Genomic DNA, 23,446 nt, shown 5'->3' with positions numbered 1-23,446 from the left:
GTACACTTTTAGATGTGGGGAACACTTGCCTTGCTAAAATATCAGCAGGATAACATAGCAATATCCAGAAACAAAATAACAATGGAAACAAGAGATTGCAGATGCTGGAATCTGGAGTAAAAATCAAGCTGCCAGAGGAACTCAGTGGGCCAGGTAGCATCTGTGGAGATAAACTGTCAGTTGAGGTTGAGTCAAGATTTTCATCTGGTCTGATAAAGGAGAGATAGCCAGTATAAAGTGAGGAGGAGTGATGGAACAGATGGCAAGCGACTGAGGGTTACAGGTGATGTGTTCATTCGGAATTGGAGACTTGTGCCAGTGGAAAGGGTAGATATGGTGACAGAGGCTGAGAGGTGGTAAGTAGCAACAAGAGTTGCCGAATATAGAATTTGATTTTTTTTTTTTAAAAAGGGTGAAACGGAACCAAATAAAGGAGGGATGGTGGTTAGATTGGAATAGTGGGGATGTGGGTTCAAGAGAGGAATGAATAAGGACCCAGTTGTGAGGAGAGTGTGGGTGATAGGTAGAGAAGTGAGGGGTGGAGGCTATGGAAAATAAGGGTATGTGGAAGAATCCAGGAATAGAGAAAAGGGGACAGAGGCAAATAGGTCACATGAAAGTGGAGAATTCAGTGTTGCAGGGTTATAAACTGAGGCAAAATGAGGTTCTGTTCTTCTGGTTTGTGCTTGGCCTCCTCTGCCAAGGTGAGGCCAGGAAAAAGACTGAACATTCACCCATAATCTATCCAAATAGTTTTCTGCTGGAAGAATCAACCTAAACATACTTCCTAGTATTGCAACAATTCAGTTAAAGAAAAGATTGCAAACTTCTCAGTAATTATTAGACAGCTTTGGTAGAGTTGGGTCTGAGAATAGGTTCCACTCCAGAGTGAAATAATCCCAACAACATCCGAATGCTTTAGTAGATGCCATTCTGGATGGAGGATTGAAATACTCCAAAGACACTAAACAGCATGACAAATCATGAACTCACAGGATGCCATTGTTTGTACCACCTTTTGAAATAATCAAGGAAGAATCCACTTGCCCACTCAGAGTTCTACCTTCTCAAAAAGCTAAATAGAAAACACCAGTCGAGAGTTTTCCATCTCCAGAAACAGGTTTCTGACATCTGCTCTGTAAAAGAAATCATAAGCAAACGGCTCAATGCCAGGTATTGCTAGGGTTGACAAGGATCTGGGTAAAGCTTACACTCTGGCTCATGTACTCTGTTCAGATCAATATTAGAGCTAAGGCGAACCTCACACTCTGGACACAGATACTGAAGTGGTTTCATTAGCCTTCACTTGTACTAAGTATAGCCGTTGACAGCAGTCACTGACCTCATCAGGGCACTGACAGCACAAACCCCTCCAAAAAGCTGGTGATGCAACATGGGGAAGGAAAGGCCTTAGAGATCAGAGTACTCTGGTGTCACTGCAATCCTGGCCGTAGGTTCACCATTAAAATCAACTTTATTCACAAATCACAATCAGTTTGATTTGAATGAACTGCTGTTACTGCTGTTACCTGGAAGATTTTAAACAATATTTAGGTTTTAGTTCATCACTCCACATACATCTAGCGACATTGACAATTGCATACTGTTGATATACAGGCACTTCCACTGCATGTAATTAATGCTGTGAATACAGATGCAGTGCATAATTTAGGTGTTTATTTTAATGTGAATAATATTTCAGATTTTACAGTATTTCTGCATCAGCACTGTGCTTGGAAACAATTAAGGGCCATTTCCATCATGTTTCAATGTAGGAATCAACAAGGGCTTAAAGCTTCAGCTTTTGATGCAAACCATATCTGCAAACTGACACTGAGAATCTGAAAGACCATCCGTACTATGGGAGCATGTCTCAGCTAAGGCACATCATTATGACAAAACTCATTTCTGCCTCCATTTTGCTAACAGTCTCCAAACAGAAAAAAAAGTGTGTTCAAAGACCAATCCTCAAAGCAAGCACTAACTTTTAAACTTGCTTAAGAATAGTGGTCCAAACACACCAGTATGCTTCACAGACAGAATTACAGTAAAATCTCAGCACACTGGCTAAGTACCACCAAGACAAATTTATAAATCTAGAGGCCGCGTTCTTCCTTTAACCAATATTCCCATCAACAGGGTGCTCGTACTCATCCAGATCCAGTACAGATCACATCACCTTCAAACCTTACATCAGATTCCTAAAGACAGCACTTTGCTCAAGGCCCCTTTCTTCCAGGACAAAGCACCACATCATGAACATTCTCAAATCCTGCTCGGAAAAAAATGTAACATCCTCTCTGACTCATTAGAATACCAAGCTTGTGACTGATTAAGATGGAAATTAGCATACAAGGCAGCATGGAGAAACAAGTTCCCATAATCAGGGCATGCAGAGGTCAAACTTACACAACAGACAGAACATACATCATCCCAACCAAGCCACCCATCACATCAGCTCTACTAGCTACCTCAGATGCACAGGAGGTAGAACCATGCTCAACCCAAGGGACTACCTCAGAAAATAATGATGATAATAATAATAATTCAGAAGCTGAGTATACACTGAAGTTTTGAAAGAAAATGCCATACAAGTGTTTTATCTCCCAATTTCCCACCATCCATCTTGATAAGCATTAGTTTCTGTATATATTGGTCTTTCAACTGTTTGATCATACTAAACAAGCAAGTCCTATCTGTCTGAATTTGGCCTTAACCCTCTCTGATCCATGGACTAAATTATATGGCTTTTAAATATTACTAACGTGAGTGCCTTAACCACTATTTCTGGGAGCTAGTTCTAAACCTGCACCACCCATTGGGTGAAGAATCTGCCCGTAAGTCCCTTTTAAATCTCTTTAACTCTGATCTTAAACCCATGCCCTTTTTCCTTCATACATTCCCCCTGGACAAAAAGACTGACTTGTTTGCCTTCCATATGCATCAGCTCGCAGCTGTTGGAATTAAATTCCATTTACCATTGCTCCACCAAACTTCTCAGTTGATTGATATCCTACCTTTCTTGATACCTACATCACCAATTTTCTCATCAACACAGGTGCAAAAGGCTGTGTGCTTAGCCTCCTGCTTAAGTCACTTCGGACTGCATGGCTAAGCACAACTCCAATGCCATATTTAAGTTTGCTGCCAACACCACTCTCATAGGCCAAATCAAATGTGGTGACGAATTAGCATTTTGGAGGGAGAATAAAAATCTGGCTGAGTAGTACCATAACAACAATCTTTTACTCAATGTCAGCAAGACAAAGGAGCTGATTATTACCTTCAGGAGGAGGAATCTGGAGGTCCATGAGCCAGTTCTCATTAGAGGATCAGAGGTGGAGAGGGTCAGCAACTTTAAATTCTTCTGTGATACTATTTCAGAGGACCCGTTCTGGGCTTCCTTAGGAGTTTGCAAGGATTCAGCGGGACATCTAGAAATTTTCCATAGATATGTAGTGGTGAGTATACCGACTGGCTACATTACAGCCTGGTATGGAAACACCAATGCTCTTGAACAGAAAACCTTACAAAAAGTAGCGGATATGACCCAGTCCATCAAGTAAAGCCTTCCCCACCATTGAGCACATCTACATGAAGCATTGCCGCAGGAAAGTGGCATCCATCATCAGGGATCCCCAGCACATGCTCTCTTCTCGCTGCTGCCTCAGGAAGGTGGTACAGGAGCCTCAAGACTCTCAGCGCCAGGTTCTGGAGCAGTTATTATCCTTCAACCATCAGGCTCTTGAACCAAAGGGGATAACTTCACCATCATTGACATGCTCCAATTTATGGACTCATTTTCAAGGACTGCTCATCTCATACTCTCAGTTGTTCAAGCAATGTTTGCTAAACTAATACCTAGAAAAAAAACAGCATCTTTTAGAGGAATGGCTGATTGAACACAGTAACAGGCCCTTCAGCCTACAATGTTATGCCAATTAAACTAGCAGTTAAAGCCTAACTATTCTTCTGCCGACAGTATCCATATCGCTCCATTCTCTGCAACATTCATGTGCCTTTCTAAGAACCTCAAATGCCCCCCATTGTATTTGCTTCCACCACCAGCCTTGACAGCACATTCAAGCATCCTCCATTCACTGTGTACAAAACTTCAGATCAACATTGCACCTGCGCAATCTTCTAGATAGATCATGAAACCATGTATTTCATTTCTTATGTCTCTTACGTTTGTTTTTATCTTGAATGTGATTCTGGAACTGTTGAGGCCTGTGATTTACAGTTTGGAGATCATTTGGGCGTTCCAGCGCTCTGCAGTCTCCGAGAGGATTCTGGGAGGCAGAGGCAGAGTACACAAATCTTGTGGCAATAAGGCTGTAGGCCAATGTCTGACTCCATTGCGCCAATTAAAAAGTTTCCACTGTTTACTGATTAAAGTGACAAGGGAGACTGAAGCATCCAGGCAGGTCAGTGCCAGCAGCCTGCCTTTTAATCACTGGTGGGATCACTCTGCTACACAGAGCGAAAGGCCTGCTGCTGTACCCAGAAAATATTACCCAGGTTTTCTGCGTTTTGGATACGGACTTTGACTACAGACTTCCCCCTCCCCCTGAGTTGATAGTTTTTTGTCCCCCACAGATCTTTCTTGTTTTTGTGTGCACAGGGGAAGGGCGGGGTCAATGTGCCTGTCCTGTTTTTGCTTGATGTGTGGGGAAGAGGGATTTGAGGGTTGATGATCATGCTACCATTCTTTTCTTTCTTCATTTAATGGATATCTGGAAAAGAAGAAGAACCTTTGAACTTACCCCCTCTCACCTCAAATGAATACTCTCTAGTGTTAGAAATTTCAATGTTGGGATGTACTAGTCAGTTTACTAAATACATGCATTTCACAATCTCAAACATTTATCAGGTCTCCCCTTAGCATCTACCACTCGAATGAAAACAGCTCAAGTTTGTTCAACCTCTCTGTATAGCATTTGCCCTCTAATCCAGGCAGCATCCAGCAAAACCTCTGGTATCCTCTCCAAAGCATGCTCATCCTTCTTGCAATGTGGTGATTAAAGTTGAATGCAACACTCCAGATACCCCTCCAAAATCTCTCATCTATCTCTTCTGATGTAACAGCATTACAGTGAGCAGAGGTAACCACACTAAACTGAAATGCTTTAATACCTGACTCAACCGCATTCTCCGACAGTCATTCCGCATACTCACCACCCTCTGCATGGAAAATATCATCTCTTGGGAACCTTTAAACATTATCCCCCAGGTCAATAATTGACCAGTGGTTACTTTGTTTAGAAACAGAAGTTTATTTTAAGTTATGACTAATCATACAATTTGGTACACATTCACCTGGCTGCTGCAATATACATTCTTGACAATAAACTGAATTAATGTGCACCCAGAAAGAGTTTGTCTCAGGTGCCTAAATACTCCCCAGCTGCACATTTTTGCCAAAGAACTATCAACTCGAGGTACAAACTCAAAGTTCAAAATAAAATTTATCAGATCTCTGAATTTGTGTAATTGTGACATCGAATCTTGATCAGTTGTGCAACTCTATCCTATCTCTTCTGAAACATCAAAACCCTTTACAACATTCAGCATATAGTTCTGCCCATCACTCAACCAATTCTCTAATGGCCACAACATCATATTTCCATGTTTTGATCCATGCACTAAGTTCAACACCCTTAATACACCAAGCTCTAAAATGAACACAGCAGCCAGTATGCCCCATCATATACATTACCTTGCTCCTGCCCTGCTTTCCTTAGAGACTTGGAGTTATGGTCAACACATCTACTTTCCTCTTAATCACTCCACTTTCTGACCTGGTGCTCTGGTTTTCATTGCCTTACTGCAAAACTAGTTTAAACCCTCCCAAGTAGCACCAATGAAGCTCCCAGCCAGGATATTAGTTCTCCTCTAGTTGAAGTGCAACCCATCCTTCTTATAGAGGCCATCCTTGCACCATCCATGCATTCATCCTTCTTTCCATTCCTGCCCTCACAGGCAGCTAGAGTGATGTGCAACTTCAGCTGTGACTTAAAGTTCCTTCAGGAGTCAGAAACATTCTATAACTGTTAGACAAGATTATTTTGCAGTGTTGATTCATGCCCCACAATTACCTCACACTTATATTATGTAAATCCAAAACATAAAATTAATTAAAAAGAAAATATGGGAGCCGGGAATGAGAGTCCAACTTCATTTTTACTTTAACCAAGGTGCATACATATGACATAGCGACATGATGACATATGCCATTTATGTACTTTTACCTGTAGCCCACAATGCATTAGGTAAACAGAATCAAGCAATACATTTACAATACAGGTTTTCCTCACCATCTGAAGGTAGAGCGTTCCTATGAAACAGTTCGTAAGCCAGAATGTCATAAAGCGAAGCAGCAATTACCATTAATTTATATGGAAAAAATCTGTGATAACCATATAACAATTACAGCACGGAAACAGGCCATTTCTACCCTTCTAGTCCGTGCCAAACACTACTCTCACTAGTCCCACTGACCTGCACTCAGCCCATAACCCTCCATTCCTTTCCTGTCCATATAGCTGTCCAATTTTTCTCTAAATGATAATGTCGAACCACTTCTACTGGAAGTTCATTCAACACTTACTTCAAGCTCCCCTGTCCTCCCCAATAATTGACTTATCACTATATTCATGCAAGGAAAATATGTGTTGTGTGTTTAATATTACATTTGTAAATTCGATACATAAACCCTTTTAAAAAAGAAATTGAGTGTATTAGCCACTTATCACCTATAGTCCGGTCGTGATTAACACCCCCTCCCCGAACAGAATCGCCAAAAACGATTTGTAGAGAGAGAAAAAAAAAAATCAGCACGTACACCCATGTGCACACAGGTGCCCGCGCAAGGCTTCATGGTCAAGGTAGTCTTTCTCAGGGTAAACACAACGTATTTGACTGCTACTTTTGTCCGTTGGCAACCATACCACGCCCCCCCCCCAGGTCAGCCGGTCTGCAAGAATATTGTCAATAATAAACTGGTCCGCGGTGCAAAAAAGGTTGGGGACCCCTGCTCTAGACGGACCAGGGGACTGTTGCAAGCCACGTTCTTAATTAGTAAAACAACATAACGCAGTAAAATAACAAAAGTATCTGTTACACTTGCTCTAGGAATTAAAGCAGCAATATTTTACTCAACTAATGTACACAAATTGTTGGAGAAACTCAGGTCAGGCAGCATCCATGGAAATGAACAGTCATCACATCAGCCCAAAATGTCAGCTATTCATTTCCATGGATACTGCCTGACCTTCCTCAGTATCTCATGTATGTCACTGGATTTCTAGCATCTGCAGAATTGCTTATACAGACACATAAAAAACCTACAGCACAATACAGGCCCTTCAGCCCACAAAGCTGCGCCAAACATGTCCTTACCTTAGAAATTACCTAGGGTTACCCATAGCCCTCTACTTTTCCAAGCTCTATATACTATCCAGGAGTCTCTTAAAAGACACATTTTTTTGTCCTCAGGGTGGCATCACACATTAAGGCAGTTTTCCTCATGCATCACAAGCTACACTGAGCTGTTAAAAAGTCAAACACTAACTAAACTCACAATCATCCCAAGTAGTAGTGACAGGTTCCATCCCATAAAATGAATAATTAAACATTTTTTTAAAGAAACTGGGTAGGTTCCATTGTCATTTTCTCATCAGGGTGATTTATTGAATACCAGATTTATTGAATTAAATTATGCAATTTGTCAAAAATAATTTCAAATTCTCAACTAACTGACAGAATGCATATTAAGTAACACACACCTACATGAAAACCTGAAATAGAAAATGCTGGAAAAACTCAGCAGGTGAGACAGGATCTGTGAAAAGAGTCAACCTTTCAACTGAAAAAGTCCTTCCACAGATAATGCTTGAATGCTGAATATTTCCAGCATTTTTGTATAAAAACACATCCACATATTATTTCCCTTTGTGCTATTTTTGATGGAAATTTGGATTCAAGTCATACCTTGAAGAGTCATTTGCTGATTCATTAGCAGAAGGCAGGAGAAGCAAACAAACATTTTTGATTCACCTCCGCTTCACCCTATGGCATACAAATTCAGATAGCTTTAAAAATCCAGAATCCTGAATTTAGGAAGAGTTGCAGAGTTGGAACCATTTAACTATCACAAGCTACAAAGTAAAACAGCTATAATTAAGAACCATCATTAACAGCCAAACAGAAATATTCCGGTTGCAAACGTCTCTGTGGGCTAATTCTTGCGAAGGCAAATTTAGCCCCAACTTCCATCTTTAATTTGTTCTGGGAGCAAAATGGGGGTGGGGCAGGATTTGTTTACTATATAACATGGAAGTACACACACTATAGTTTTAGGTATATACGCAGGCCATGCATTGCAGTCTTTCAGAGAAATACACCCTTTACACAATTCATATATCACTACCATAAAGTTGAGATGTAGAATAAAGTTACTCACACAGCATTTATGTACAAAAATAAAATCAACACAAAGTGTATTTTTCAAATCACAGTTTTTGACACTTAACTCAGCTTTGCGTTATGTTAAAATCACAATATGGAGCATCTAAGAGTAGAACCACACCACTCCTCCAACCCCCACTACACAGGGGTTTCCTGTACTTAATTCAAATAAATGCACTATACTTTACTTCAAAAGTATATAGAACAATCAACGTTTCTCCAGATTCAAAATAAATTAAGGCAGAGTCATATAAATGTACAGATTTGGAGCAAGTTTTTTTCCCACTATTTAACAAAGATCGTGTTTCATCTAACTAAAACTTCAAGCTCTCTCATCTACCCATGCTAAGCATTATCCATAAATTATATAACTAGCTTAATAAAGTTCTAAGGGCATGTCTCCAAATCTTAACTCTCTTAAATAAGAAAACATTCTCTCTCATCCCTCTGTCATCCCTCAGCATTTTATGTTTCCACTCACTCCTTCCTCTGAGTTGCAGCAGATTGAAGCCTTGTCTATCTAGCCTTTCTCATAAACAAAGCATTTTTTGATTGCCAGGCTGTAACTAGTGGGATGCCACAGTGCAGGGGTGTTAAATATTTAGAATCTCTAAGTGACTTAGACAAAAATAATGTATCATAGCCAAATTCTGGGTTAGTCTGAGAAAATAAGTTGCAAGGAGAAACAAGCATACAATGAGACAATTATTAATCAATCAAGTGAGCAAGAATTTAAATAGAATATGATGTAGGGAAATAGGAGTTTTACTACTCTTTGGTAGAAAAACAGGATATTGTTTAAGCAGAAATTGACAACAGAATGCTATTGTACAGAAGGATCCTCCTACACGAAACAAAATTAGCACACAGTAATGACAAAGGCAAATGGAATGTTAGTCTTAATTACTTGGCAATTATGTACAAAAAATAGGAATACTGTATCAAGAAATCTTGCTCCAAGTGCACAGTCCTTTGATGAGATGTCTAGAGTATTGTGCAGTACTACTTAGGATGCAATAAACTTGCATTGGAGCCAGCTCACTTGGTTGATTCCTATGATGAAGGCTTTTCCTGACGAGGAAACGTTTAGCAAATTGGACTTGCATTTCTACGTGTTTAGATGATCTAATTGCAACATAGGGATTCTGAGGGAGCTGCGTATGTTAGATGGCATGAGAATGTCTACCCTCATGGGGAAACAGCAAACTAGGGAGCCATTCATATTAAGATTGAACTAGGCAGCAATTTCCTTTTTCAGAGCACCTAACTCTTCAGAATTTTCTGCCCACTGTATTGAGCTGTGGATCCTGAATAGGTGAATTTATTAAAGGCTGAGAGGGAATGAACAAAGTTATGAGAAACATAAGGAAAACTGCTATTAAGGGGAATATCTGTTCAAAGGTGTTAATGAACAGTAGATTCAGTTTGAGGAGACCATATTACCCACTACTGCTGTTTCACGTGTCCTTTTTTTTTAATATAGGCCTATACCAAGAGAAAAACTGACTGTCCCCCATGGATGGAGGAAATTAAATAGAAACCACTTTGTACAGTTAACTTTGCATCTCGCTCTCTTTTAAGTTAAAAACTTTCAGGCCCATGCTTCACTTCCATAGTGGATCTTTATATCTAGCTAGAAAACAAAGTAAAAGATCAATTATTTGATTCCAACAAATATTAAACTTCACTCTTAAAATATGTCATCCTCATTATTACTTCATCAATTATGGTGGTCAATACTGCTGAATAAAATATTCAAAGTAAAAATCCAATAATGGCTTCAACCACCAATATTTCCTTTAATTCAAGAGCATGGCACAGTGATGCAGCTAACAGAGCTGCCTTCATTTTTGTTTAATTACATTAATACAAGGACAGTGCAATTGAAGGCTAATTAACAGTAACATTTGCTTTGAAGACTGAGCACTTCATTTGATGTAGAGTTTAGTTAGATTTATTTTTGCTGCATTTTACATCAACTCAATTTAGCTTTAAAATGGAGAATAACAGTGCAATTTAAACAAGTAAGCAAATGACATAATGCCCAAGGAACTTAATGAAAGGTTAGTGCATAGAGTTACCGTTAATGATCAATGCAATAGGTAGTGTTTTATTATACAGAGAGTGGTGGGTGTATGCGACATGCTGCTAGGGGTGGTGGCAGAGGCAGATAAATTAAGGACATTTAAGAGAATCTTAGGCACATAGATGAAAGGAAATTGGAGGGCAATGAGGGAGGGAAGGGCTAGTGTTCATGAGTTCATTGTCCATTTAAAAATCTTATGGCAGAAGGGAAAAAGCGGTTCCTGAAACGTTGAGGAACAGCTTCTCCAACGCTACCTCTGACATCCCCCTATACTTTCCTCCAATCACTTTAGAATTATACCCTCTTGTATTTGTCAATTCCACCCTGGGAAAAAAAAATTCTCTGGCTGTCCACTCTATGCCCCTTATCATCTTATACATCTCTAGCAAGTCACCTCTCTCCTCCTTTGCTCCAAAGAGAAAAGACCTAGTTCGCTTAACCTTTCTTCACAAGATGTACTTTCTAATCAAGGGTCTCAGGCTCCTAAACCACCACCTTGATGGTAACAATGAGAAGAAGGCATGTCCTGGGTGAGGGGGTCCTTAATGATGAATGGCACCATTTTGAGGCATCGCTTTTTGAAGGTACCCTCAATGCCAGGGAGGACAGTGTCTATTCTGGAGCCGAATGAGTTTACCACTTTCTGCTGCTTTTTCTAAATCCTGTGCAGTGACCCCTCATTACTATACAGTGATGGAAACAGAATGTTCTCCATGGTAATCTGTAGAAATTTGAGAGAGTCTTTGATGTCACAACTAGTCTCCTCAAACTCCTAATGAAATACAGCTGCTGTTGCACCTTGTTTGTAAATGGATATGTTGAGCCCAGGATAGATTCTCAGATGTTGACACCCAGAAACTTGAAACTGTTCACCCTTCAATGAGGACTCACGTGTGTGCTCCTTCGACCTCCCCTTTCTGAAGTCCATAATCAATTCCTTGGTCTTATTGGAAATTGAATGCAAAGTTGTTGTTGTGACATCACTCAACCAGCTGATCAGTCCTCATCACCATCTGAAATACTGCCAACAATAGTTGTGTCTTCGGTAAGTTCATAGATGGCATTTGAGCTGTGCCTAGCAAAACAGTCATGCATGTAGGGGGAGTGGAGCAGTGGGCTAAGCATGCACTGAGGTGCACCAGTGTTGGCTGTCAACAAAGAGGAAATGCTATTTCCAATCCCACTGACTGTGTTCTTCCGATGAGGGTGTCAAGGATCCATTTGCAGGTTTTGGCACTTGTTGATTAGAACTGAAGCTATGATTCTGTTGAACACTGAGCTGTAATCAGCCTGATGTAGGTATTGCTACTGTTCAGGTGATCCAAGGCCAAGTGGAAACCCAGTGAGATTTTATCTGCTGTAGATCTTTCGTGGCAAGAGGCAATTTGCAGCAAATCAAGGTCCTTGGAGGAGTTGATTCTAGCCATGACACACATCTCAAAGTACTTCATTGCAGTAGATGTGTGTGTAACTAGATGTTAGTCATTGAGGCTCACCCAGCTCTTCTTGGGCATTGGTATGATTGTTGCCCTTTTGAAGCATGTAGGATCCTCCGACTGTAGCGGTGAGAAATTGAAGATTTCTTTAAACACTCCCATCAGTTGGTTGGCACAGGTTTTCAGTTTTCTACCCGCTATGCCTTGCAAAAGTTCACCCTCTTAAGATATTCTGATGATGGCCTCAGACAGATCTCACGGTTACCAAATGTTGCAGGGATTCTCATGAGTGTAGTTTTACTCTCCCTTTCAAATTGTGCATAAAAAGCATGGAGCTCATCTGGGAGAGAAGCATCACAGCCATTCATGTTAGGTCTTGCTTTGTAGGAAGTAAGTCTTCAAACCCTGCCAAAAATTATGAGCACCCAATTTTGTCTCCAACTTCAAATGGAATTGATTTTTCGCCCTTAAAATAATCTTCAGTAGTTTATACCTGAACTACTTGTGTAGTTCTGAATCACTGGTCTTGAATACCACAGATCAAGCCCTCACCAGACTATGAATCTCCTGGTTCAGCCACAGCTTTTGGTTTAGCCATGTCCAACATGTTCTCAAAGGAACATACTCACCCACACATTGGTCTTGATGAAGTTGGTGACAACTGTGGCACATTCATTCCGATTTTATGAATCCGTTAATGTTGTCCAGTCCAATGACTCAAAGTAATCCTCTAAACATTTCTTTCCCTTCTTGGTCCTCACCAATAGTGCTGCTGTCTTTAGTTTCTGCCTATACACTGGGAGTAGAAGTACAGCCAGGTGATCGGACTTCCCAAGGTGTGGGCGTGGGATGGGACAGTAAGCATTCTTATTGGTGGTATAACAGTGGTCAACTGTGTGGCTCCTCTGCTTCCTCAGGTGAGGTTGGTAGCAGTTGCTCAGACCTCTACCAAGATGATAGCAAGAAACTTGCTCAGCAGATAAAATGGACAACATTTGGCTATTAGATGTTCCAGGTTGCGTGAGCAGGAACCGCCACATCTGTGCACCACAATGAGTTCATCATAAAGCATACTCCACCTCCTCTACCTTTAAAAGGCTGAGCTGTACAACATTGTGGGCTATACTATACTGTTCTACGTTCACATTCTCATCCCATTTTCTCCAACCAGAGCAAAGATAGTCCCTCTTCAACCACATTCAACGGATTATGATTTCTGCCACCTTTAACAAGATGCCACTACCAGGCCTATCTACCACTCTCCTTCTAACGTTTTAAAGTAACCCAAGATCACATTTTTTTTTTTAAACTGAGTTTTTCCTTTTCAGTTGTTCCGATTATTCGGATTTTCAAGTATGCTCTCACTTCAAATCTCCAACAAATGTTCTCTGTCAAAATTCCACATTGGATTTTCCTCCCTTCTTTCTTCGCTCTCAATCTCTCCTTCTCAATCACTCCTCCAGACTACTACTTCTGGCAAGTATTGCTCTGGCTATGGAGTAGATAACATAAAGGCACCATGATGACAACCAGCTAGAAAAACTTCTACAACGATCTGGTAGCTTCACAGTCAATATTACTGATGAGTTATTTTCACTGATGGATTATTAACTGAATTTAAATTTTCCTCAACTGTCATGGGATTTGAACTTATTCTTCTGGATCACAAGCTGAGACCACAAGAGTACTTCAGTAATTTAAGAACACAAGAATATACATAGGGGGCCAATAGACCCTTCTCGTCCACTTTGCCGAATGATCTTCTATCCTAGCACAATTTTCCTGCACTCTCCCAAAACCTTCTAGTCCCTAAAATTGACCTGAAATTTATCAATCTGGTGTGGACAAGCGCAATGACCAAGATTTCTCCGTCCTCCAGGATAAAGAAGTCTAAATGATTCACCAACTCTGAACAAATAAATTTATCATTCAAGTCCTCAACAGCCTGCCCTTTGTTATGAGGCTGTAGCCATGTTCTTGACCCCTCAAGTAAGCAGGCACAGCCAGTAATGAGGAAGACTAATGGAACATTGCCCTTATTTTAAAAGGAAATGGGGTAAAGGAAGTTTTGGTGCAATTTTGCAGAGCATTGGAAAGATCATTTCTGAGTTCTGTACATGGTTTTAATTTCCATATTTATAGAATAACATATTTGTATTGCAGTGTGAAATAGGTTCTCCAGAGATTCCTGGGATAAAATGGTTGACATATGAAAATATATCCAGCACATTAGAACTATTCTTCTCAAATTCCAATGAGTCCAAGGTATTAAATCTGAAAATATATTGAGTACATTGGATTCATTGGAGTTTTAAAAGAATAAGAAGGGCGTATTCAAACATACAAGATTCTGAACAAAGCAGAGAAAGTGGATACAAAGGGGATGTATTTCCATGTGGAGGGAATAAATAAGCATCAAAGAAAGATGACAAGACAATAAAAGGATTGATCAATTGCTCTAGGATTCAGCATTGATTTGAATGGCCTTCTTCTATGTCACAATATTAAAGAACACTAAATATTCCTCTACAAGATGGGATAAATTGAGATGGGTGCCCACTGGTCCTTTGGACAATTTCCCTGCTGTATAATTCTGTGAGCAATATGATTACAAGTTTTTTTCCCATTTCAAAGTCATGAACTGATACTGTAGATCAGCATACCCGATTCACAGCAAAAAAGCATAAAGCTAATCACTGAATGTACATATTTACAATAAATGACAAATGAATCGTGGGCAATTTCTTCTCTTTAAGTACGATATGATCTGCAATGCACTCCCTGAAAGGGTAATAGAAAGAGATTCTACAGTAACTTATTGGCTAGCTCTTCCAATTTTAACAGTCAATGAGTCAAAATACCCACTGTAAGATTATCACAGTAAAGGAAAAGGATTTGGGAAAGAAGTTGAGAAATGAAGTCAGACTCAGATATAAGGCAAAGAGAAATGGGCCTAAAATAAAGAAAAGACAATAACAAAAATCTATATGATAAAGAAAATTCAAAATTACCAAGTTAAGAACTATAAGAAGTCACTGCAAGGATTCCTTGGAGAACAATTGACTGCTTAACCTTTTCCCTCTTTAAAAAGGTTAGAAGTCAAAATGTTTAATAATTGCTTGTTATCAATTCCATATGTATCTATTCCAAAAAATACAATCCATCAAGCCTGCAGCAGAATCTGAATAGCATTAAGTATTCGATAATTTTCAGACCTATGTAATAACAAATTGAATTCACGTATCTAATAAACTATCTGAAGTCACTTAATAAAAGCACTGTCAAACTACATTTGACAGAGGGACACAGTAAAGCTTATGCTTCTGATGCTGGAAATCCCAAATCAAAAACAGAAAATATTGAAGGTACTCAGATGATCGGTGGAGCAAGAATCAGAGTGAACAGAAGGAATATTACCATACTAAAATAGCAAATTTTACAAAATATTTTTAATTCTTATCCTTTGGTCATCCTTTGGAATTGAGTTTAACTCAATAAAACAGTTGAGTGCATAAAGCCTCAAATATGAAGGAGAACAGCATCCAGATCTCTGGGGAAGGTTAAATTTACAAGCATCTCTTCTTCACGCCGAGCAACTTCAACTTTTCTCCATTGAAGTAGGTTAATATCATGAAATTATAAACACAGCCACATAAAATATTCTTTCCATAATGGAATTATTATCTGTTACATTCTTTACAAAGCCTCAAGACATCTGTAATTGCAAGATCACAACAGCAGCCAAATTCATTTCCATTCTTTTACATTATGCAACTTAATCTCACCTTCAAGTAGAATCAGATCTTAAAGCTGTGTTGGTCCCTGGCTGGTAGAGTGCAACAGTTACATCAAAACTATCAAAATATGCATTAAAGTAGCAATAAGAATAATTCTTTTCCACAGGCATTAATACAACTTATTGCTTACTACGACTCTGCCATAGACGGTCTCAAGCCCACCTGCAAAACGACATGGGGCCAACAACTCTATGCCATAAAAATACAGCGCTACAGAAATGCCAACAGAAGCTCTAAAGCCCTCATCCCTGGAAGAGGAATGATACACCAAAAAGATAGTCTACATCTGGGGACAACTTGGAAGAGTGGCCCAGAAGAGGACTCAGGCTGCCCATAGCAGCTAGCCAATGCCCAGTAGGGATGATGATAAGTAAGTCATTAATTGTTTAATACAAGAACATAAATTTACTGAAGGTTTAATTTACCTGAGGGGCAAGAATTGTTCATGAATGCTTCCCTGAAGTAAATTTGTCCAAATACATGTTAAGACATTACCCAAGATTCAACTTGAACTCTCCCTAATTTTCCTTTGTTACATGGGATAAATTAGAACAATATGTAATAGAAACCTCAACAATCAGAAACTTCCTAACGTAACTCAACATGCTTTCACAGCTAATCACTTCAAACAAATGAGGGAAAGGGGGGAAAAAAGGTTTCACATAACTGAAAATGCATTCTTACATCCAATCACTACTGGTTCAAACCCAAGGAACAAAAGCCAACTCAAAAATAAAGAAAGATAATTCCTGAATGCCCATAATACACCAAATCTCTGCTAAAATTTATGATAAATTTTGTTTGCAAAAGGCATAATCTAAGTTTACCAAATAAGAATCTGAATGCAATATATACAGAAGTTACTGAACTGAATTGAAATATCTGAAATTTCCAAGTGAGGCAGCACTTCACCTGCAAATCAATTGGGATCATTCACTGTATCCAGTGGTTCCAAAGTGGCTTCCTCTACATAGGTGAGTCAACATAGATTGGGGAACCTCTTTGTAGAGCACCTCTGCTCCATCTGCAAAAAGCCAAATTTCCCCAGTGGCGAACCATCTGAAAACCTATCCCCATTCCTGTTCCAACATATCAATCCATGGCCTGCTCTTCTGCCACAATGAGGAAACTCAGGTTAAAGGAGCTACAACTCATATTCCATCTAGTAATCCATCCTGATGCTGCGCATGCTGATTTCTCCAAGTTACGGAAACTTTCCATTCCCTCTTCTTCAATTCCCCACTCTGGCCTCTTACCTCTTCTTCTCTCCTGCTTATAACCTCCCCCTGGTGCCCCTCCTCCTTCCATTTGTCCCACGGTCCACTCTATCAGAATTATTCTTCTCTAGCACTTTGCCTTTTCCACCTAACACCTCCCAGCTTCTTAATTTATTCCCCCCCACAATCCCCAGCTTCACCTTCTTGCATCCTCCTTCCCATCCCCCCCCCCCCACCATCTTATTCTGGCATCTTCTCCTTCCTTTCCAGTCCCAATAAAGGGTCTCGGTCTGAAACGTCGACAGTATATTCATTTCCATAGATGCTGCCTGACCTGCTGAGTTCTTCCAGCATCTTGTGCATGTTGCTCTGGATTTCCAGCATCTGCAAAATCTTTCGCGTTTATGATTTGTGATTTAAATTGCACACTGCTGCATCCAGCAAATGAAGGCACAACTGATGCAGTCCAAACAACAGATGTTCTTCTCGCACTGAGTTTCAAATCGTATCAGCTTTAATCAGTCCAGAGGATATAGGAGCAGAATTAGGCCATTTGGCCCATTGAGTCTGCTCCACCATTTCATCATCGCTGATCCAATTTTCCTCTCAGTCACAATCTCCTGCCTTCTCCCTGTATCTCTTTATGCCCTGACCAAGAATCTATCAACCTCTGCCTAAAACAGACAAAAACTTGGCCCTTCACAGCTGTCTGTGGCAAAGAATTCTACAGATTCACCACTCTCTGGCTGAAGAAATTCCTCATCTCCATTCTAAAAGGACACTCCTCTATTCTAAGGATGTGTCATCTGGTCTTAGACTCTTTCACCATAGGAAACATCCTCTCCACATCCATTCTATTAAGGCCTTTCACCATTTGATAGGTTTCAATCAGGTCATCCCTCATTCTTCTGAATTCTAGTGAATACAGGTCCAGAGCCATCAAATGCTCTTCAAATGACAAGCTATTCAATCCTGGAATCTTTTTCATGAACTTCTTTAGAACCCTTTCCAGTTTTAGCACACCCTTTCTAAGATAAGGGACCCAAACTTGCTCACAATACTCCAAGTGAGGCCTCACCAGTGCTTTATAAAGACTCAACATTACATCCTTGTTTTTATATTCTAGTCCTCTTAAAATGAATGCTAACATTGCATTAGCCTTCCTCACCACAGACTCAACCTACAAGTAAAACTTTAGGGAATCCTGCACGAGGACTCCCAAGTCCCTTTGCACCTCAGATTTTTATATTTCTTTTCATTCACAAAATAGTCAACCCTTTCATTTCTTCTACCAAAATGCATGATCATACACTTTTCCAACACTGTATTCTATCTGCCATTTCCCTGCCCATTCTCCTAATGTGTCTGCCCTCTGTAGCCTCTCTTCTTCCTCAAAACTACCTGCCCTCCACCTATCTTCATACTGTATGCAAACTTTGCAACAAATCCATCAATTCCATCTTCCAAATAGTCATACTTTATTAATCCCGGGGGAAATTGGTTTTCGTTACAGTTGCTCCATAAATAATAAATAGTAATAGAACCATAAATAGTTAAATAGTAATATGTAAATTATGCCAGTAAATTATGAAATAAGTCCAGGACCAGCCTATTGGCTCAGGGTGTCTGACCCTCCAAGGGAGGAGTGGTAAAGTTTGATGGCCACAGGCAGGAATGACTTCCTATGATGCTCTGTGCTGCATCTCGGTGGAATGAGTCTCTGGCTGAATGTACTCCTGTGCCCACCCAGTACATTACGTAGTGGATGGGAGACATTGACCAAGATGGCATGCAACTTAGACAGCATCCTCTTTTCAGACACCACTGTGAGAGAGTCCAGTTCCATCCCCACAACATCACTGGCCTTACGAATGAGTTTGTTGATTCTGTTGGTGTCTGCCACCCTCAGCCTGCTGCCCCAGCACACAACAGCAAACATGATCGCACTGGCCACCACAGACTCGTAGAACATCCTCAGCATTGTCCGGCAGATGTTAAAGGACCTCAGTCTCCTCAGGAAATAGAGACGGCTCTGACACTTCTTGTAGACAGCCTCAGTGTTCTTTGACCCAGTTCAGTTTATTGTCAATTCGTATCCCCAGGTATTTGTAATCCTCCACTATGTCCACACTGACCCCCTGGATGGAAACAGGGGTCACCGGTACCTTAGCTCTCCTCAGGTCTACCACCAGCTCCTTAGTCTTTTTCACATTAAGCTGCAGATAATTCTGCTCACACCACGTGACAAAGTTTCCTACCGTAGCCCTGTACTCAGCCTCATCTCCCTTGCTGATGTATCCAACTATGGCAGAGTCATCCGAAAACTTCTGAAGATGACAAGACTCTGTGCAGTAGTTGAAGTCCGAGGTGTAAATGGTGAAGAGAAAGGGAGACAAGACAGTCCCTTGTGGAGCCCCAGTGCTGCTGATCACTCTGTCAGACACACAGCGTTGCAAGCACACGTACTGTGGTCTGCCAGTCAGGTAATCAAGAATCCATGATCCACCTGCATTGCTGTCAGCTTCTCCCCCAGCACAGCAGGGCGGATGGTATTGAATGCACTGGAGAAGTCAAAAAACATGACTCTCACAGTGCTCGCTGGCTTGTCCCGGTGGGCATAGACATGGTTCAGCAGGAAGATGATGGCATCCTCAACTCCTAGTCGGGGCTGGTAGGCGAAGTGGAGAGGATCTAAGTGTGGCCTGACCATAGGCCGGAGCAGCTCCAGAACAAGTCTCTCCAGGGTCTTCATGATGTGGGAGGTCAATGCCACCGGTCTGTAGTCATTGGGGCCGCTGGGGCGCAGCGTCTTCGGCACAGGGACGAGGCAGGACATCTTACACAGCACAGGAACCCTCCGGAGCCTCAGGCTCAGGTTGAATACATGGCGAAGTACTCCACATAACTGAGGGGCACAGGCTTTGACGCATAACGTAAAAAGAATCCATCCCAATACAGACCCCACTTGGAACACCACTAGCCACCAGCAACCAGCCAGAAAAGGCTCTCTTTATCCCACTCTTTGCCTCCTACCAATTTGCCATTGCTTTAGCCATGCTGGAATCTTTCCTGTAATACCATGCGCTTGCAACATGTTAAGCAGCCTCATGTGTAGCACCTTGTCAAAGGCCTTCTGAAAATCCAAGTACACATCAACTGATTCTCCTTTGCCTATCCCACTTGTTACTTCTTCAAAGAATTCCAACAGATTTGTCAGGCAAGATTTTCCATTGAGGAAACCATGCTGACTACAGACTATTTTATCATTTGCCTCCAAGTACCCTGAGACCTCATCCTTAATAATCAATTCCAACAATTTCCCAACCACCGAGGTCAGACTAACAGGCCCATAGTTTCCCTTCTTCTGCCTCTCTCCCTTCGTGAAGAATGAAGTGACATTTGCAATTTTCCAGTATTCCAGAATCTAGTGATTCTTGAAAGATCATTACTAATGCTTCCACAATTTCTTCAACCACCCCTTTCAGAACTCTGGGATGTACACCATCTGATCCAGATGACTTACCTACCTTCAGACCTTTCAGCTTCCAAGAATCTTCGTTCAATTTATGGTAACTTCACACACTTCAAGCCCCCAACACATGGAACTTCCATCATACTGCTAGTGTCTTCCACAGTGAACCCTGATGCAAAATACTTATTCAGTTCGCTCACTATTTCATTGCCCCCATTACCTCTCCAGCATGGTTTTCCAGCTGTCCATATCCACTCTCACCTCTCTTTTACACTATCTCCTGGTTTTCACTAGGTTCTTGCTAGATCAAAGGTCAAAATAAAATTTTAAGAAGTACGCCATCATATACAACCCTAAGATTCATTTTCCTGCAGGCATACTCAGCATCTACAAGATCAATGAAAGATCAGAGTGCAGAAGACAACAATCTGCCCAAATGCCAATACAAATAAAAGGCAATACATAACAAAAACATGAAATAAGATAAAGAGTTCTTAAAGTGAGATAATTGGTTATGGGAACACCTCAATGGATGGGCAAATAGGTGTAGTTATCCCTTTTGTTCAAGAGCCTATTGGTTGTGGGGTAATAACTGTTCTTGAACTTGGTGGTGCAAGTCCTGAGGCCCTTGTACCTCTACCTGATAGTAACAGTGAGAAAAAAAGTATGGCTTGGGTGGTGAGGATCTCAGAAGATGGATGTTACCTTCCTACAACAATGTTTCATGTCATGTGCTCAATAGTGAAATCAATACATCTCTTGTATTTATGAAATACCTGTATTCTTCCCAGGGATCCATAAATACCATTACTGAGTGAATTTAAAATTTGATCTAAGCAAAGATTTAGCAGAACAAAAAAAACATTTTGGATGGAACCTTCAAAAACATCAAAAAGATACAACTATGTTGCCTCTATCATTTAAATTTTTAGATTCAAGTTTTTTTTTGGTGGCAACAAAATGCAAATAAGAGTTTCCAAAATTTGATAATTTCAAAAAAAAACAACAAACTTGAACAGGATAGTTGTAGTCGTGTAGGGTCAAGGAGGTTCTTGAGTGGGAACAGGATATTCTGAAAGGGGAGAGTGAGCAACCAGCAGTCATGGTCCATATTGGGACTAGCAACACAAGAAGGAAGAGAGATGAGACCATATAAAGTAAATTAAGGGAGTTAGGCACTATGTAAAAAGCAGAACCTCTGGAATGAAATTGGTTTAATCAAGTCACATGTATTAAGATACAGTGAAAAGCTTATCTTGCATACTGTTCATGCAGATCAATGCATTGCACAGTGCATTGAAGTAGCTCAAGATAAACAACAGAATGCAAAATCAAGTGCGACAATTACAGAGAAAATATATGCAGGTAGACTGGAAGATGCAAGGTCACAAGATAGATGGTGAGGTTAAGTGTCCATCTTATCATACTAGGGAATCATTCAAAAGAAAGACAGAATTCACCCTTGGCTGGTGGTACACGCCTTTAGGCTTTTGTTTCTACTACCCAATGGAGAGGGATTGAGGGGAAGCTATCAGTTAGGACAAATAAGACCAAAAGGAAAGACAGACAGGACCAGCTTAAGAAAGTAGAGTGGGCTGAGATGTATTTATTTCCATGCAAGGAGTATTACAGGTAAGGCAGAGGGACTCAAGGCCTGACCTATACATGGAACTACAATGTTGTATCTAATACAGGCTGTGGAAGGGCAGTACTGGCAGTTCAGCATTCCAGGATTTAGATGCTTCAGAAGCAATAAATGGCGGAGGGAGGAGGGAGGAGGGAGGAGGGAGGAGGGAGGAGGGAGGAGGGAGGAGGGAGGAGGGAGGAGGGAGGAGGGAGGAGGGAGGAGGGAGGAGGGAGGAGGGAGGAGGGAGGAGGGAGGAGGGAGGAGGGAGGAGGGAGGAGGGAGGAGGGAGGAGGGAGGAGGGAGGAGGATGACTGGACATTAGGAATCCTTGATGGATGTTGTTTTCTCCATAACTAAAATGAAAATTACAAGGAAGGTTTGAGTTTTAGTTTCATATCTATAGTTGAAGTTTTGATGTTGACAGCTCTGGAAAATTTTAATCCAGAGAAGCATCTTTGAAATAATGGATACAAATTTACCCTTCGGTTATATTCATGTTGTAATCAACAATTATGTTATTAATGCTGAAGGTGAAATTCATATTGTTATTTCAAACAATTCAGTGTAAATGGTTGGAATATCAGAAAGGGACAATCGCTTAACTAATGGTGCAGTACACACTTTTGGAACTAAATTCAATACAAGTTCAAGTTTAATAATCATTCAACCGTACACAAATACTCATGAATACAGCCAATGACACAGCATTCCTGCAGCACCAAGTGCAAAACAGTGCCAACAGTCATACACAGCACAAGGCACATTTAGCACATAAGATTGCAGAAAACATAGTCACACACAAAAAAATCCAATATCTCCCAAGTCCCGAGTGATGTCCTGTAAACTGATGGTGCAGAATGCTGTCGGCAAAAACAAGCCCTCAGCAGTCTGCACAGAAACACACCCACGCAATCTTCCACCAATTGGCCACTAAGAAATTAAAGTTAAGTGGTGGATGAAGTTGGTTTTTCTGCATACCTTGGGGAGAAATAAAAAATCTGACAGCAATATTACTGAAACCTTTTTGATCACAGCTTTTTTTGGAGGGGATGTTGGTGACAGGAAGAGCAAGGAATGTAGAATTGGGGAAGGAAACGCATCTTAACAGGATCAATACCAATACAGCATTGAAAATGATGGACAAAGATGGCCTAGATCTTGTCAGCAAATGCTAGCAATTCTGAACAGAACCACTGGCATTTGCCTAGTTGAATGCAAGTGCAAAACCTTTACTACATGTGCTGCCAAAGCCAATTTCAGAGTACTGCCTGCATATTCACTGTAACTGAACTTAATGTTGAATCAGAGGGCTGCAGATATGAAGATTTTTTAAGATTAGTAC

At 40.7% G+C, this 23,446-nt stretch overlaps 1 protein-coding gene across 2 annotated transcripts in view; it reads right to left on the bottom strand.

The window, feature by feature from the left end:
- Window positions 1-23,446, bottom strand: part of LOC134351841 (focal adhesion kinase 1) — a 522,413-nt gene that overhangs the window by 488,420 nt on the left and 10,547 nt on the right. The window contains exon 1 of one of the 2 annotated variants that reach the window (XM_063058688.1): window positions 3,284-3,982. The exons of the other annotated variant lie outside the window; for it this stretch is intronic. Coding sequence (XP_062914758.1) covers window positions 3,284-3,311 — 28 coding nt within the window. The 5' untranslated portion in view covers window positions 3,312-3,982. Of the gene's footprint in view, window positions 1-3,283; window positions 3,983-23,446 lie in introns of those variants that run through there. 2 annotated transcript variants of the gene reach the window in all.

This window comes from Mobula hypostoma, chromosome 1, assembly GCF_963921235.1.
Source record: "Mobula hypostoma chromosome 1, sMobHyp1.1, whole genome shotgun sequence".
NCBI classification, from domain to species: Eukaryota; Metazoa; Chordata; class Chondrichthyes; order Myliobatiformes; family Myliobatidae; genus Mobula; species Mobula hypostoma.
The sequence above is the reverse complement of the archived record's forward strand: the minus strand, read 5'-3'. Positions and strand labels throughout refer to the sequence as shown.